Source organism: Cydia amplana, chromosome 8 (genome assembly GCF_948474715.1).
Source record: "Cydia amplana chromosome 8, ilCydAmpl1.1, whole genome shotgun sequence".
Taxonomy (NCBI): domain Eukaryota; kingdom Metazoa; phylum Arthropoda; class Insecta; order Lepidoptera; family Tortricidae; genus Cydia; species Cydia amplana.
In genome coordinates, this window is record NC_086076.1 from 16,462,220 (window position 1) to 16,479,241 (window position 17,022).

Here is a 17,022-nt window from a genome sequence, read left to right on the forward strand (position 1 = left end):
ACAAAAATACTTGATCTTTTAATGTGCGCCGGCTTTCGAGCGACACTAGTTTATCCAGGTTAAGCGATTGAGCTGACCGAAGGTTTTTATACTTTAAATGTTTGACGAGCTTCTTTTGAATTCTTTCAATACTATGAATATAACATTTATAGTTAGGGTTCCAAACTGTAGATCCATATTCCAGAATTGGCCTGACTAGTGAGTTGAAGAGTGTCAGCAAGGTGATAGCTTCTTTGAATTCTTTACAAGTTCTCAAGATGAACCCAAGTAAACTAAAGGCCCTATTTATTATGCTTTCAGTGTGGTCGCAGAATAATAACTTGCTATCCAAATGAATACCTAAGTCCTTAATGCTAGAAACTCTACATAATGGCACATTGTTTATATGGTAGTCGTAGTAAATAGTTTGCTTTTTTCTACTGAACGTAATTATGTTACACTTATTTATATTTAAGTGCAAATGATTCAATTGACAATATACATGCAGTCGGGTTAAGTCTTCCTGTAAAACTTGACAATCACTAATAATAATCAATAATAATTGTTTTCCATCGTATTTTCTCGGGAACGTTCATATTTTGGTCTGTGGTCAGGCGTTAATGTTAGTTTTTTTGTACCGAGACTGACCGATGAAATAAGTAGATATTCGTAAGATGTCGTGAAAAAATTAGGTACCTAAGTGCCCACGCCAATTACTGGGATTAGTTGCCAAGCGGACCCCAGGCTCTCATGAGCCGTGGCAAAAATGCCGGGACAACGCGAGGAAGAAGACGATGGAAAATAATTATGCACTACATCTGTAACACGACAAGTCGGTACGTGGTTTTACATGTCAAATTCTTTGACCACATTTTTCTTTTCATTTTGACGATATTTCTGTTTGGCAGTAGTCAGAGACATCTATTATACAACCAAAAATATGTGAAATGTGTATTACAAATTAGGGGGACAAAATCGCTCTGGTATTGACCTTAGGTATACCGATATAACGTCCGATTAAACGACCAGTTTTGTTTTGTTGATAAAAAAAATTCAATCGTTATTTTTCATCGGAAACTCTTCACTTTGACGTTTTCCTTATGCGCATATAAAAACACACATAATAAGATATCGTTTTACATGTTCCCGGTGGACGCTGAGCTTAAAGACTTCTGCATCTGCATTAGGCGCTACAACATGTAGCAAGATCCGAGGCATGCTGAGTTAAGTGAGATGCACCCTGTATTTACTTTTAACAGAGATCAGTTAATAAAAGAGACTGATAGTCCCCAGTCGTAATCATAATAGAAGCGTGACATACTATAAAGGCCTTTTACGATTTTTTTTGTCAAAAGGTATTTATGACATAACGTTTTATATATGTCGTAGTCTCGTAGTCAGATCGTATAATCCGCCATATTACATTACGGCTAGCCGTTTTACAAAACAGGGGCGTTTTGAAATGCGGCGGTTCGACTATTAGCCGGATTGTCATTGCGATACGTTCTTCAATAAGGCGGCCTACGTTTAGCCGCATCGTATCTACTATTTAGATTGTAGAGTGACCAGTTCTTTCGATCGCCTACGTAACCGGAGTTTGACAATGTTTGCAATTTAATTTATTTTTACCATGGTCCCACCGCACTACATGTGTTTCTTTTCCAAAACATTTCCTTCGCAACTTAACTAGACGGAGCCCCGCAAGCGGGGCTCCTATTTCTGGGCGGTTTGCCCTTCGGGCATCTGAAGCTACCTAACGAACCTAACCTACTTACCTACCTACATTTTTTTCCCCAAAGTGTAATGTTTTCACGGATGTCTCACTAAATCAATAGGTAGGTAGGTTAGGTTTGATAAACTGCAACTAGCTACCTAAGTAGCTTCAGATGCCCGAAGGGCAAACCGCTCAGAAATAGCAGCCCCGCGAAGCGGGGCTCCGTCTAGTTAAGTTGCGAAGGAAATGTTTTTTGAAAAGAAACAGTCCGACGAACTCCAGATTTGATCGACACCCCAGCATTTTTCATAGTTTGTTGTTGTTATGTCAGGCAGCGCCACGAGTGTTAAAAATGAGAACTAAAAACTGTCAAAGCGGCGGCTAATGACTCGCTGTATTACATTACGGCTAGCCGTGTTGAAGAACGTATGGCGCCGAATATATTCCGACGGATTTTCATTCAGCCGCATTCAATCCGGCTAATCGTCGAACCGCCGCATTTCAAAACGCCCCTGTTTTGTAAAACGGCTAGCCGTAATGTAATAAGGCGGATTATACGATCCGACTGCGACATATACATTATGTACCCTTGTTCAATTGCCTGCGGTTACGCTATCTCCAACAAGTATGAATAAGGTTGTTTGTTAGTTTATATTATTTACCGTCACTAAGTTCACTTGCACATTGCACTTAGCTTGCAATTTCTATCGCAACTTGATATATATGTGATAATGGCAACAAGTTTCTAGATATCAATTTGAAGATCAATAAGTATAAAACTATGTATGTCTTGCGTTGACTTGCGTCTCCTTTACGCAATATAGCACGCACTAGAACCATTTTTTTTTAGAACTTCTGTTTATATTAGAAAAGTACTTACATAATGTGTGTCTTAATCGGTCTGTAGCAACACTTAACTATAAGTTAAGCTGGGTTATTATTTAACATATACTTACATAGAAATATTGCTTGAGCAGCTTGAGCTATTCTATTCTTTGACGCAATGTAATTCTCAAAGCTATTGTTTCGTCCCAAAGGCTCGTTGCCTGGAGCCCTCCATAAGTATACCGAATAGCCAAAGGCTCTGAATATCATAGACATATATGGCAGTAGACAATTAGACACCCACCCCCACTTACCGCGTATGAAAATAAATGTGTCAATTTATTTATTTATCGTATGGCAATACAAGCACTTGTTAAATTTACACTTAACGTCAAAATTTACAATCAATATATTTGTCAATGTATGTGCGAGATACGCGGAATCACTAAGACATTAATTTTAAAAAAGCGGCCAAGTGCGAGTCGGACTCGCCCATGAAGGGTTCCGTATTTAGGCGATTTATGACGTATAAAAAAAAACTACTTACTAGATCTCGTTCAAACCAATTTTCGGTGGAAGTTTACATGGTAATGTACATCATATATTTTTTTTAGTTTTATCATTCTCTTATTTTAGAAGTTACAGGGGGGGGGACACACATTTTACCACTTTGGAAGTGTCTCTCGCGCAAACTATTCAGTTTAGAAAAAAAGATATTAGAAACCTCAATATCATTTTTGAAGACCTATCCATAGATACCCCACACGTATGGGTTTGATGAAAAAAAAATTTTTGAGGTTCAGTTTGAAGTATGGGGAACCCCAAAAATTTATTGTTTTTTTTTCTATTTTTGTGTGAAAATCTTAATGCGGTTCACAGAATACATCTACTTACCAAGTTTCAACAGTTCTTATAGTTTCGGAGAAAAGTGGCTGTGACATACGGACGGACAGACGGACAGACGGACAGACAGACAGACATGACGAATCTATAAGGGTTCCGTTTTTTGCCATTTGGCTACGGAACCCTAAAAAGGCAGTAACCCTGTTTACGAGATAGATGTGTATTTTATTTTCGCCTAGTACCCACAAGACAAGCTTTGCTTAGTTTGGAGCTAGGTCAATCTATGTAAGATTGACCCAAAATTTATTTATATCGGTAGATACACAAGTTGTCCCACACAACTACATAGTTACTTACAGGAACACAAGTTGACGCACACAACTACGTACATAGATAGAGACTTCGGACGTTTTCAAGCTAGTCAACGTCTAGTGAGATATATGTCTGTGTGTACAACAAATTGGCGAGTTAGTTGGTAGTTGTGCATTTGCAATGCGCCAGGTGCTGTGCATGGTCACTCGAGGGACCTCTTTACATGTTTGACAACTGTTTGTCATGTCTGTTTGCAGCTAAATATTCATGGGCCTAGTTAGTTTTGAAATAGGACTTGTTTTATTGTTTTAGCATATGTATGAATATTGTGTCGTTTCGATAAAGGTCAATCACTACACCTTATAAAACATAGTCCCCCGCCGCGTCTGTCTGTTTGTATGTTTACGATAATCTCGAAAACTACTGAACGGATTTTGATGCAGTTCTCACCTATTAATGGAGTGATTCTTGAGGAAGGTTTAGATTTATAATTTGTTAAGGTTTTGTGTAACCCGTGCGAAGCCGGGGCGGCTCGCTAGTCGCTGTCGCTATACGGGTACGTATAGCAAAAATAGGTAGTTAAGTAGTAGGACGAGCCCAAATGTATAAATAAATATAAAACAGTGATTAGTGATTACCTTTTGTGTTGTTTTCGAATTCCCGATATTTCGATGCAGTTATATGCATCTTGTTCACGGGTAACTGAAGATAGCGGGTAGGTGTCAAAGTTGTGTAGACCGCGCTCGGTCTACCCTCATTCGTGCGCGTCAGTCTAGTGAAACTAACCTTGAATTATTCAAAACTGTTAAATATAAAGCACTTCATCTTAAAAGGAAAAAACGGAATCCTTATAGGATCACTCGTGCGTCTGTCTGTCTGTCCATCTCCCCCCCCCCCCTCCCCCTTTATCTCCGAAACTACTGGGTCTACAATTTTGAAAAAAATACACAAAATAGTTTTTTACCTATAGGTGACAGGAAAATCTATTTAGAAATGTGCAGCCAAGCGTGAGTCGGACTTAATGGACGGAACCCTTGGAACGCGAGTCTGACTCGCACTTGGCCGGTTTTTTTTTGTGACCGTATCCGTCAGCCGATATCGGATCGGACAATGTGAATAGGCTTTAAATCCAGCTTTCAGGGTTTATTTAGGATGAGCAGAGTTTTGGGTGCTGGCAATTAGCGCGTGTGAATCATTGATTATTCTGCACTAAGCTTTTAAGGAGTGCTTACATACTTACATTAAGATAAAAGATAAAGATAAAAGATAGTTTATTCAAGTAGGCATAATTACAATGCGCTTATGAACGTCAAATAAAGCTAGGTAGACCGGCTCCAACCCTACACCTCTGCCCCGAGAAGATTTAAATCCCCCCTCAATTGGAGGAGGGTATCCCAATATGGGACCGGCAACAAACTCGGCGGGACACATCTTTTCAAAAATAATTACATCTTATAATTAACATGCATTACGAGAAAATAAGGGAAAAAATACATTAGAACAGTAGAACATTTAGGACAGTAATTTCTTTATTAAATTGTACAACGGGACTTAATCGCTCCATCGTTTCGAGGACGGCGTTGTCCCCGTGGTCTACCCGCACTTTGTCTTGTTTATCAGTTTGAACGTTTTGCGCACGGGGGATGTTACTGGAGTAATTTATTTAAAAAATATTAGGTCTTTCACGTTCCTCACATTTCCTCCTCTTTAAGAATATTTATTGATTTATTTCTAAAGTATTTTTTTACCCAAATGACACACAAACCCCAATGGACACGTTTGCAAATTTTTGGAAAGCTTCACAATAAGTATTTGAAATTTTCCGTCTAAACATTTGTCTTTAGTTTTTTAACACTATAAGGTCTACTCATGGTCTACTTGCAGCATTCCACTAATCCGGGGTTAAGCGGTTAAACCGTTAACTCAGTGTAAAAAAAAACTGGTAAACATGATAACTCCAGGTTTAACTGGTTAACCCCGGGTTAGTGAATGGTGCCAGTGGCCATAAGCAATATTAGGCAATAACAGTTTTATAGTTTGTCAAAGGACTGTGTCATTTTAAATATAGACCGAAATAATCATGCTATCTTTGTCTTACACTAGTACTAGCACCCAAAAGAAAAGGATGAGTATAGTTTTCCTGGTTCTTACTGACTGACAAATTAGTTTGACCAACTATATATGTACCTACGTATTCTGTGCAATGTGCCGTTTTTTTTCAGTTAATCTCTGTTATTTCCAAAATCACTCTTCAACCATTAAGCTTTATTTTATCCTCTGCTTTAGTAGATTAGTAAAAGGGTGTTAGTTAACACACACACACAGTGGCGTAACTAGGGGGGGGCTGGGGGGGCACGTGCCCCGGGCGCCGTCCAAGGGGGGGGCGCCAAAATGGGCAAAAGACCTCCCATAGAAAATGGACCAGCCAAAATGTAGGAAACAGTCAAATTTTTTTTTCGCGACTTAGGGGTTGGTCTCATAGTAAAAATTGCTCAGATAATCCCAAAACCTCCCTGGTAACGGAAATGCAGTTATTTTTTAGCGACAGGGTGGTCCAAACCTTGACGTCCAAAAAATTTTTTTAGAATCCTCGTCTTTGGTTATCAGAATATACCCCATGTATGTTAGCCGATTTTTCGTAGTTTTCGAGTTTAACTTTTAACTTTTGTTAAAAATTCCGGGGTGAAGATTTGCGTTGCTTTTATGCCTTCTAATAATTGTTCGTGGTATTTGCACTGATAACATGAAGTAGCGATGGGGAAGTGACCCCATAAAATAATAGTAGAAATAACAAAAGAGGATTTTTGTAATGAATTACTAATTTGGAAGCTTTGCATCTCAGTTCCTTTGACGGCGACTCTGACAAATTATGACTATTAAGTATCACTTTTTTGACCTTTTAAAAAAACGTAGGGTCTAGCAGTTTCTAAAATGACCAAAAGTCCTTGAAATCGCTTGTATTTTTTATTGACCGAAGCGTAAGCGAAGGTCTACGTTTTGACTCGGGCATTTTGCTTTTGTATGTCCGGATGTTCTCCTCCACAGGTCACAATTCTCAACCGATTCTTGTGAAATTTTGTGACCAGATTCTATGAGTAAATATTTTTTTTTTGTCGATCCCGTTTTTGGAAATTTTTAAAAATGGAGGAGTTGTGATATCTCGCGCTTAAACAAATAGTTGTATCGATATCACAAGAGTATTTTCTTTTTGAGACATATTTACATAGTAAATGGAAAAAATGCAGAAAAATTGTATTGCTGGTTTAGGCGGTATTTAGATATTTAGTTTGTACTCGAGAATGAGTAGCCGAATTTCGTCAGCTTAGCTAAGAACTATCATGGCGCATTTTGTAAACAGTCGCTTTTTTTGTTTGCACACAGAAAGTCTGGGTTCGATCCCCAGTAAGACATAACTTTTTGTATTTTTTTTCCTTAAACTTCGTATTTTTTTTTTTAATAAATTAAAATCTTTGTATTGTTAATTGATCAAACCACTGTGTGGAGCTGTCATCGTGCACGGTTCCAATAAGCTATGCTCGCGAGGTCTACAGCTCACAGAGCCACTAGTTTATTTAGGTAAGGGCAACATCTAAGCTTGACATGCTTGAACGTAAAAGTTTGTCTTTTTTCCCAACTCAGCCACGTGAGGATGCTGATTTTTTTTAGCAACTGCGCCGGTTGTGAAGGATTATGTTACAAAAAAATATTCAAAAAAGTTCAATATTTTTTTTTAATAATTAATTGCTTCACCCCGGAATTTCTCAACAAAAGTAAAAGTAATAAAAATAAAAATCATAATTCGAAAACTACGAAAAGTCGGCTAACATACATATTCTTATAGCCCACAGCGTGAGAAATCTAAAAAAAATTTTTGGACGGCAAGGTTTGGACCAACCTGTATAACACATGCCGTGCCAACATCGTTCGTTCTATGATACTAGAATGCCGTGAAAAACCTGTGTCAGGTACTTATTGAGAGTTTCGGTGTAGGATTGGGAGAATTTAGTCCAATTCAATCCCACCAAGGCTCAATTTTGCGCGTTTACCGCTAAGAAAACCTCATTTTTCAAGGCACAACCTTTCCCATGTCAGGGAGTATTGGGAGCCTCGGTGTTGACATCTCCATCAGTGACGTCCAATCATTTCGTAGCCACCTTGCTGGGTAGGCTGCGCTCGTATCCAAAAAACTCGGTGTGCTCAATAAAGTGAGGCGATACTTTACTCTGGGGCAGACAGATCCATAGGCGTACCCACGGTGGGACAAGGTGGGGCAGTTGTCCCACCCTGATCTCTGACCATAAGCTAAGAATCTCTGTTTCAACCGTACCCTGTTACAACGTCCCCAGCCTCCCCTACTTCTGCCCCACCCCTTAAAAAATGTTGCGTACGACCATGGACAGATCCCATATAATGAGTACTGCTGTCACCTTTGGGCAGGAGCACCTAGATGCCACCTTGGTCCCTTCAAATCAGTCCAAAGGCGCGCTATGAATAGTCTACGATCCCAAACTTACAAGCGATATTGAATCTTCAAGTCTAAGGAGATCTCCAAAAAAGAAGTGTATAAGTTTTAAAATGGTCGGCAACGCGCATGTAACGCCCCTTGGAGTGTAGACGTCCATAGGATGCGGTGACCGCTTACCATCAGGTGAGTTGTAAGCTTGTTAGCCACTGATGGACTAAAAAAAACACTTCTTTGTCTAAATCAAAAGTAAACTTTAATAAGTAATAAAAAGTAACCCTTTCGTTAGTTCATTTCGTTTGGGGGGGGGGGGGGCGCAAATTTGGTACCTGCCCCGGGCGCCATATCCTCTAGCTACGCCACTGCACACACAGAGCCAACCTGTCCATAATGGACGGATTAGAGACACTAATAACGCTTACTAATGGCTTTTGCCTTGTCACTGCCAAATACAGGGTGAATACGTAACAGCATTACCACATCTTTAAAAAAAAACCGGCCAAGTGCGAGTCGGACTCGCGTTCCAAGGGTTCCGTCCATTAAGTCCGACTCACGCTTGACTGCAACGGGGGGGGGGGGGGGGGACAGACAGACAGACAGACGCACGACACGAGTGGTCCTATAAGGGTTCCGTTTTTTTCCTTTTGAGGTGCGGTACGGAACCCTTAAAATAAAAAAAGGGTGATATCGGGCCCCGGTCCATAACATTTCTTTTAATGATATAGGTGGCAAACGAGCAGACGAATAGTCTGATGGTAAGCAACTACCGTCGCCTAAGGACACCTGCAACACCAGTTGCAAGTGCGTTGCCGAGCTTTAAGCTTTAAGATGAGAGTATATGCTCCTCTTCTTGAAGGTCGTATCGGTCCGGTAACACCGCGGGCGACAGTTCATTTCACACGACACGAATATAAAGTATCACACCTTTTTTTACCATAGTAAATAAGGATGTTCCGATATTTGGTCATTTTGAACTTGACTCAGCTTGCTTCAGCTTATAAAGTTTGATTATAGTTATGAATGAATTTTCCAGCATTGCGATCATGGCAACTTTGCCCGCTTCCCTTCTAGCCACTCGTCTGAGCGCTTAACTAATTATTACCCGCGTATACCTATTCCCCTGTATATATATAAATTGTATTAAAATGGGTCACTCACATATTGTAGAGTCGATGATTGCTCGAAACATGTCAATATCGAGCAATCAATGTCTGTGTCTCACAGATTGTATGTTACCCTGTATATATGTATATAATATTGTTATATATATAGACATGTACATATATTATAGCTTTTAGTCTACAAAAGGCTGTATGCTCCCTAGAGGGATTAATACGAATAATCTTCACTGACTACATATATAACTAAAATAGGTATAACTATTGTTGTACAACATAAGGGTCATTCTCAGATAAAGCTATATTCTCAGCCTCAACTAGCTCCGTCTTGATTTTAGATATTATTCTTGTTGCTATATTATTTGTAAAACGGCAATGATCAAAGCCTTATACATAATTTCTCTGCATTTGTGAGACATAAATAAATATGTATGTCAATTAGTTCACTTAGCCATTGTTTTTTTCACCAAGATGTAGTTTAGAATTATTGCTATGGAGTTGAGAAATTGAAGATGGAGATCAGAAATATTACTATTAAACCAATTGGATGGTTTCCTCCCGATATTTTATTTCACCGAAAAGCACCTGGTAAATATCAAATGACATGATGGTATATGTATTATATAGGTACATAAGTTCCGAAAAAAATATTGGTACGAGCCGGGGTTTGAACGCGCGACCTCCGGGTTGAAAGTCACATGCTCTTATCGCTAAGAAATATCTATTCATAAAACTCAGTATCCAATCAATCAAGTGTCTCAATATTCGCAGCGCTACCCATGCACTGTAGATGCATTCGGTATTCGGTGCCTTAACTACCCCAAAACCAATAACGTCTCTTCAAACAATCGGACTGCACAGTGAGCCCTCGAAAAATGAACCTTCACAATCAGCGCGCCTCATACGGTCATCAATCAATCGTTAATCCAACATAATATACATAATACCCCCCTTCGACATTGCTATTGTTATCCCTTACGCGCACGTTGGGTGTGAATGTGATAGTTACATGCGTCGTGAGGAAGCGTCCGATGGGAGCTGCGAAAGCGTGCATTCATTCGGTGACGGCACAGAATATTGATAGCTACCAATGGTTCTTAATTTATAAGCCAATAAGTTATTGATTGATTGATTGATTATTTATTCATAAAACATAATATTATACATGTCAAATAAGGTACATAAACAATTTGTTAAGGAACCCTAATCTCACGGACATCCGAGGGGAGTGCACCGCGCGGGAGGGGCAGCCGCATCTAATTTGCATATCACTCTTCGACGTTCGCTGTTGACGAGCGCACATATACTTACGCCCTTTTTAGAACTCAAAATCAGTGTCAAAATGGTGTAGTTAATAAGCCTAGATACAAAAACTGCATGTACTGAAGAATTTGATTAAAAATAATTGAAAAAGTTCATCTACTGAGTATTCATTGAAGTTTACGATCCAAAAAGCAATTGACGCCAAAGTCTACACAATTTATATACTAGATCTTAGGTGGATAAGTATTTAACACGTACATAGGAACTAATTTACATCTGCATGCATTGCATTATTTTCTAAGTACCTAGGTTTATCTCAATACTCAGATAAATAAACAAAGTGAGTGTTTGACAATCCTAGTTTAACGCTGCTTTTCCACTGAGGCGGTGATGAGCGGCGATAAGAGGAGAAAAAGCGAGAATCAACCAATAGCATTTGTGGTAATCCAGCGGAGCGGAGAAGAAAACCAATGCAACTGGTTGATTGCCGCACGTCTCCTCTCATCTCCGCCTCAATAGAAAGGCAGCCTAAAAGTAAATAAACTATAATAAGTACGGGCAGTTAAAAAAAAAACTATGAAAACCAAGTGACAACTGAAATTAACAAAATGGCTTCGGTATTAGTCTCAGGGACCTGAGTTTTTTCAAATACGACGAGACAAAGTTAGGTTTGGGCCGTAGATTCATTATTTTGTGTGACCAATTTAATAACTGAAATCGATGTCATATATACAAAAAAAAAGCTTAGGACTGTAATCCATCCAGCATCCTCTGCAAGTCTGCAAGATGCCTAGACCGCTCGGCCACTCGGACCAAGGCGGCATGGATCGAATTTTCTCAAGTACATATATGCAATCTCTTAAGGACTTACAGAGCCCTCTAAGGTAAGACAAGGATGGTTCCTAGTATATTTTCATATTTACGGTTTAGACTCACTTGTTTTAAGTCACTCGCGCGACATGTTTCGGAAAGCCTAGGTCTCCTTTCTCAAGCACTAACAGTGCGAGCAGCGATTATTCAATGTTAGTATGTCTCACAACAGTTTAAATTCGATTTTCATATTTGTTTCCCAATAGCATTGACCAGTGTAACGTTGCGGCTGTTCCTTGACTAGTCTGTGCACTGGGGGTAATTCCGGCAGTGCGAGCCGACGACAATGCCGCAATCGGAGCAGCAATCTGCATAATGGATTGCTCGGGCGAACGCGCCGTCCGGTCGCTCATTCAATTGTCGCCGTCGATGTCCACGTTATGGCTGAATGAGGATTCATCATTCTGTGGGCCAGATGCGGCCCGCACCTATTACTTTCGTAGTTTTTGCGCAGGTATAGATTTAGATATTTATTCTCATAATATGAAATTACATTATAAATTATGCTAAACTAATTTGCATGAATTTATATTATGATCGTCATTAATATTAACATGATATTATTTATTAGATACAAATTAAAAATGTCTTAGAAATAATCAATAATCTGTCAACAATTTTATCCATTCATGTCAAAACAAAATACGGGAATAACTAAGTACGAGTATCTCTTAATGATCGTCATGTTCAAAATACAATAAATACTAAGTAGGTATAAATTACGTTGAATATCAATAAATGAGAACATGTCAAATTTACACGATTCAATTTACAATTTCAAATGTCAAAGTCATATACTCATTTACTGAATGTTATTTTGGAGGGAAAAGGGTGCCGAGAAATGAGACACGGCCGTTTATCGTATAGCTCTATTCCGACTGACAAGGCTGTTGCCGGGTGCAACCGGCTGACGTGAAAATCTCATCTACCCGATATCTTAAACCTAACATCCCTCCACCAATAGTTTTAAACAACCAAAAGAACTTAAATTAGTAAAATTGTCTATAATCCACCAGGTTCCGTGTGCGTTTGGTCTTTCCCGCGGCCGCGTTCTGTGCCGCGGATTCATCAGGCACCATCTCTGATGCCGGTAATGACGGCGTATGGACCGTGACAGACTCACTTATACAAGATTCCTGTGGTTCTGGACAATCGGTCCATTCCTCTAGCTCTGTCGTGGTCGATGACGCTGGTGCTGTAGCCGGAGCGGGCAGGTTGCCGAGCGCCGCTGGGGCCGCCGCAGCTGATGGTACCGCTGACACTTGAGGGGTATTTGATGGAGCAGCCTCTATTACTATAGCGGGCATGTTATCGGGGGCGATGGGTTTTTGCCCCGGTCGGGCCACATCTTCCGGTTCAGTTTGCCCAATGGCATCTTCCTCCCCCCTATACTTGTATATTTGATTTTTATGTCGTTTTATTAAGCGGTCCGATTGTTCACATTGAACTAAATACGTCGATCTCCCTAATTGTTTCTTCACCAACGCTTTAGACCAAAACGCTCTTTGTCCCTGGTACACTTTCACTATAACTACGTCATTCGGCTCAAATATAATGTTCCTACTGCCACGGTACTGCTGCATCTGCGAACACTGATTTTTCCGAACGGTTTCACACAATGCTGCATCGGATGATACCCGCGGTAATGGATTCATTAAGTCTAATCTACATCGTAGGTTCCTACCGAATAAAACCTCCGCCGGTGATCGGTTTGTGGATGAATGTTTAGAATTTCGATACTGAAACAAAAATTCGTGTATTTTCATTTTTAGATCCTTTTTATTAACACCACTCAGAAGAATGGCTTTCAAAGCTTTTTTAAAGATCTTTACATAACTTTCCGCCTGACCGTTGCTTGCCGGGTTGTATGGAGGAATCGTGACATGAGAAATACCATTTGTAGTACAAAACGCTGCGAATTCTGTTGACGTGAACGAAGTGCCGTTATCTGTGCAAATTGTGTTTATTAACCCGAACCTAGACATCAACTCACCTAAACAATTTATGACAACTCCCGATCCGTAACCGTTGCTAACGTCAAAAACCTCAACCCATTTTGAATATGCATCGACAGCTATCAAAAACATATTATTATTAATCGGGCCTGCAAAATCAAGGTGTACTCTATAAAAAAAATCTGGTGGAAACTCCCAGGGCGTAAGCGGGGCGCGGCGGGGCGCGGGGCGTAGCTGCGTGCATACTGCGCACGCGGCGGCCGCGCGTTCTATGCACGCGCTCTGCCCGGGCCACCAGAACCGATCACGCGCTGCTGCCTTCATTTTAGCGACACCTAAATGGCCTCGATGCAAATCCGTTATAATTTGGCCTCTTAGGGTTTGTGGAACTATTAATTTAGCGCCCCTCATTAAACAACCGTTTTCTACTGAGAGTTCGATCCTACAGTCAAAATATGGTTTAATCGCTTTGTCTGTTAACTTATTTGGCCATCCGTTTAAAACGTAACCTACTACACGTGATAAAACAGTGTCTGTTTCTGTAGCGCGGCGTACGTCACAAACGGAAGCGGGCGGCGAACCGGTTTCTGCTACGAAATGAATGTAGGAGGCGCGATCCGTTTCGGCCGCCGCCGGCGCGACCGTCTCGCCGCTCCGCTCAGATTTCAATGATGACGTCACCGCCATGGAGCGACTAAGAAAATCCGCCGTGTTGTGTGCACTACTAACGTACTCGATAGTGTAATTATACGCGGCCAAAAATAGGGCATACCGCTGAAGTCTATTTGCGGTCACTTCCGGTATCCCTTTTGCGGGATTAAAAATTGATAAAAGGGGCTTATGGTCCGTTCGTAAAATGAATGGTGTTGCTCTGCCATACAAGTATTGGTGGTATTTCGTAATACCGAAAACGATTGCCGTGGCCTCTTTTTCAATTTGACTATAACGTTTTTCCGCGGCATTTAAACTTCTAGACATAAAGGATATGGGTTGCTCAACTCCATCATCCCCCAATTGCGATAAAATCGACCCAAGTCCAAAGGGTGACGCATCCACCGTCAAAATTATTCGTGCATCAGGGTTAAAATGCGCAAGCGTGTTATCCGCTGCCAGCGCATTTTTTATAGCAACAAACGCGTCCTCCTGCTCCTGAAGCCACTGCCATTTAACATTTTTTTGTAACAGTTCATGTAACGGATGTAAGATAGTAGACGCATTTTTTATGAATCCCCTATAGTAGTTCACCAGCCCTAAAAATGATTTCAATTCCGTAACGTTGCTTGGTTGTTTCGCATTTAAGATGGCTTTTACTTTTTCAGGTGACTTATGTAATCCGTGCCTGTCGATTATATAACCTAAGTAAGATACGGAATCTTGAAAGAAACTACATTTTTCCTTTTTTAACACTAATCCTGCGTTCTCAAGTCGCTTAAATACCTCCCGTAGTCTAGCAATGTGCTCATCCTTTGTTTTCCCCGTAATCAAAATGTCGTCCAGAAATTGGAGTACCCCGTCTATTCCCGATAGAATTTTCTCCAAGGTGCGCTGAAAAATAGACGGAGCACTGGCCAATCCAAAAATTAGTCGCTTATACATGTATAACCCTTTGTGTGTATTGATGCAGGTCAGAGGTTGTGAATCGGGGTGCAATTTAATCTGATTATAAGCTCCCGATAAATCTAACTTCGTGAATTGCAGACCGCCGTGAAGTTTAGAAAATAACTCGTCAATACGTGGCAAGGGATACTTTTCTATAATCAGTTGTTTGTTAAGAGTAGCAGAGTAATCCGCACACAACCGAATGCTACCGTCCTGCTTCAATACGGGAACAATGGGGCTTGCAAAATCTGAAGAGGTAGCGGGTTCAATTATACCTAACTCCAATAAGCGGTTTAATTCCAGCTCGAGTTTGGGACGAATTGCAAACGGCACCGATCTAGCCTTTTTAAAAATCGGAATCGCGTCCGGTTTTAAATGTAATTTTACTTCCACGTCTTTGCAACAACCTAATTTTTCCGAAAATAAATGCGCATAATTTGACAAAATTTTGTCATATTCATCCCAGTTACACGCATTTACCCTCGAAGTTACCTCTAAGTGGAACTTGGCGATGAAGTCCCTCCCTAGCAACGGAGGTCCCCCATCTGTTACTACATGGACTTCTATTAACTCGGTTTGATTATTGTAAACAAAAGGCAGCGTTATCACTCCAGCCAACCCGATAATACCGTTATTATAACTACGAAGTATTTTATAACTTTTACGTAAAGGATGATTCGAAAAATGTTTAAAATACACGGCTTCATTAACTGCTGTCACTGCAGAACCAGTGTCCAATTCAAATGTTAACTGAACATTATCCACCGGTACCGACACCAACATTGGTTCTCCTCGATTAGTACGAATATTATATATTAATTGCTCACCCTCATCGGCTTCATCCGTGCAACATTGTAGGAAATGGTGATTAGATGGGACATTTTTCGCGTTACACACGCGCATTAAATGCCCTTTAACACCGCATAACTTGCACGACGCATTTCTAAATCTACACTTCTTGCCCTCATGGTTAAAGTATCCGCACACTGAACACTGTACAGAACCCTTTTGATCCCGCGAGGTGCTCGCCTGCGGAACCCCGTTCTGCCGAGTCGCGGTGGCGTGCTGCTGCGGGCCGGCTGCCCGCGCCGACACCTTGTGCACGTCCGCTGTGTCGCGCACCGTCGCCTGCTGCGCGCCTTCTCTGGCGCAGCGGATGCTCTCCGCTAACTGCAGTGCCTTCGCTAGTGTGAAGCCCTCCAGAGGCTCTCTGAATAGCCGGTCCCGCTCCGGGCCTCCAGACATGCCCAGCACGAACCGATCTCGCAGCGACTCTTCTAAACTCGCCGCCACGAAATTGCAATGCAATGATAAACCACGAACTCGCGCCGCCCAATCCGCTAACGACTCGCCCGACGATTGCACTGCACCGAAAAATTTGAAACGTTCCGCGAACCCGCACTGTCCGGTTTTAAAATGGCCGTCGAGAAGGCCCGTTAACTTTGCTAACTCGAGCGCTCCCACCTCGGCCGGGAGCGCGAGATTTTTTACGAGTCGGTACGTCGGCTCTGCTAAGCTACTTAATAAAATAGCCCGACGTTTTGCGCCCGATTTGTCCGTGTCCTCGCTTATGTCATTTGCTATAAACCATTGTTCAAGACGGCCCTTATATAATAACCACTCCTGTTCTTCGTGATTGAACACACTCAAAAATCCAACTGACATTTTTGCCATGATTAACCCCGAATAAAACCAACACACGCGTTAAGTCCGTTAAATCGTCGCCACTGTTATTTTGGAGGGAAAAGGGTGCCGAGAAATGAGACACGGCCGTTTATCGTATAGCTCTATTCCGACTGACAAGGCTGTTGCCGGGTGCAACCGGCTGACGTGAAAATCTCATCTACCCGATATCTTAAACCTAACACTGAATAAAGTGGATTATCGAATAAAAAGACCCTCAGTTGACGTTCAAATATTTCGTCAGATGTTTCCATTCGTAATTCAGCGGGTAGACGTAGTATGTCGGGCCGATTACTTAGGCTTATTTGTTGGAACTGAATGCTTATATCTAATCTTATCTATTGAGTCTGACACCCACTGCTAAATATAGGCCTCTTCTTTTTTCATCACTCTCTGTCA

At 41.0% G+C, this 17,022-nt stretch overlaps 1 protein-coding gene across 1 annotated transcript; it reads right to left on the bottom strand.

The window, feature by feature from the left end:
* Positions 1-12,933: 12,933 nt before the first annotated feature.
* LOC134650099 (uncharacterized) lies at positions 12,934-16,807 on the bottom strand. Its single transcript, XM_063504930.1, has 2 exons — positions 15,768-16,807; positions 12,934-12,978 (listed from the first exon to the last, which is right to left on the bottom strand). The coding sequence occupies exons 1-2, from the start codon at positions 16,612-16,614 to the stop codon at positions 12,947-12,949; spliced, it is 879 nt and encodes a 292-aa protein (XP_063361000.1). The 5' UTR covers positions 16,615-16,807; the 3' UTR covers positions 12,934-12,946.
* Between the last annotated feature and the right edge of the window lie 215 nt (positions 16,808-17,022).

Coding starts and splice junctions, on each gene's coding strand:
- LOC134650099 (XM_063504930.1), bottom strand. CDS start 16,614: ATGGCAAAAATGTCAGTTGGATTTTTGAGTGTGTTCAATCACGAAGAA. Junction 12,979..15,767: donor CACGGATGAAGCCGATGAGG/GTGAGCAATTAA, acceptor CGGAAAAATCAG/TGTTCGCAGATGCAGCAGTA.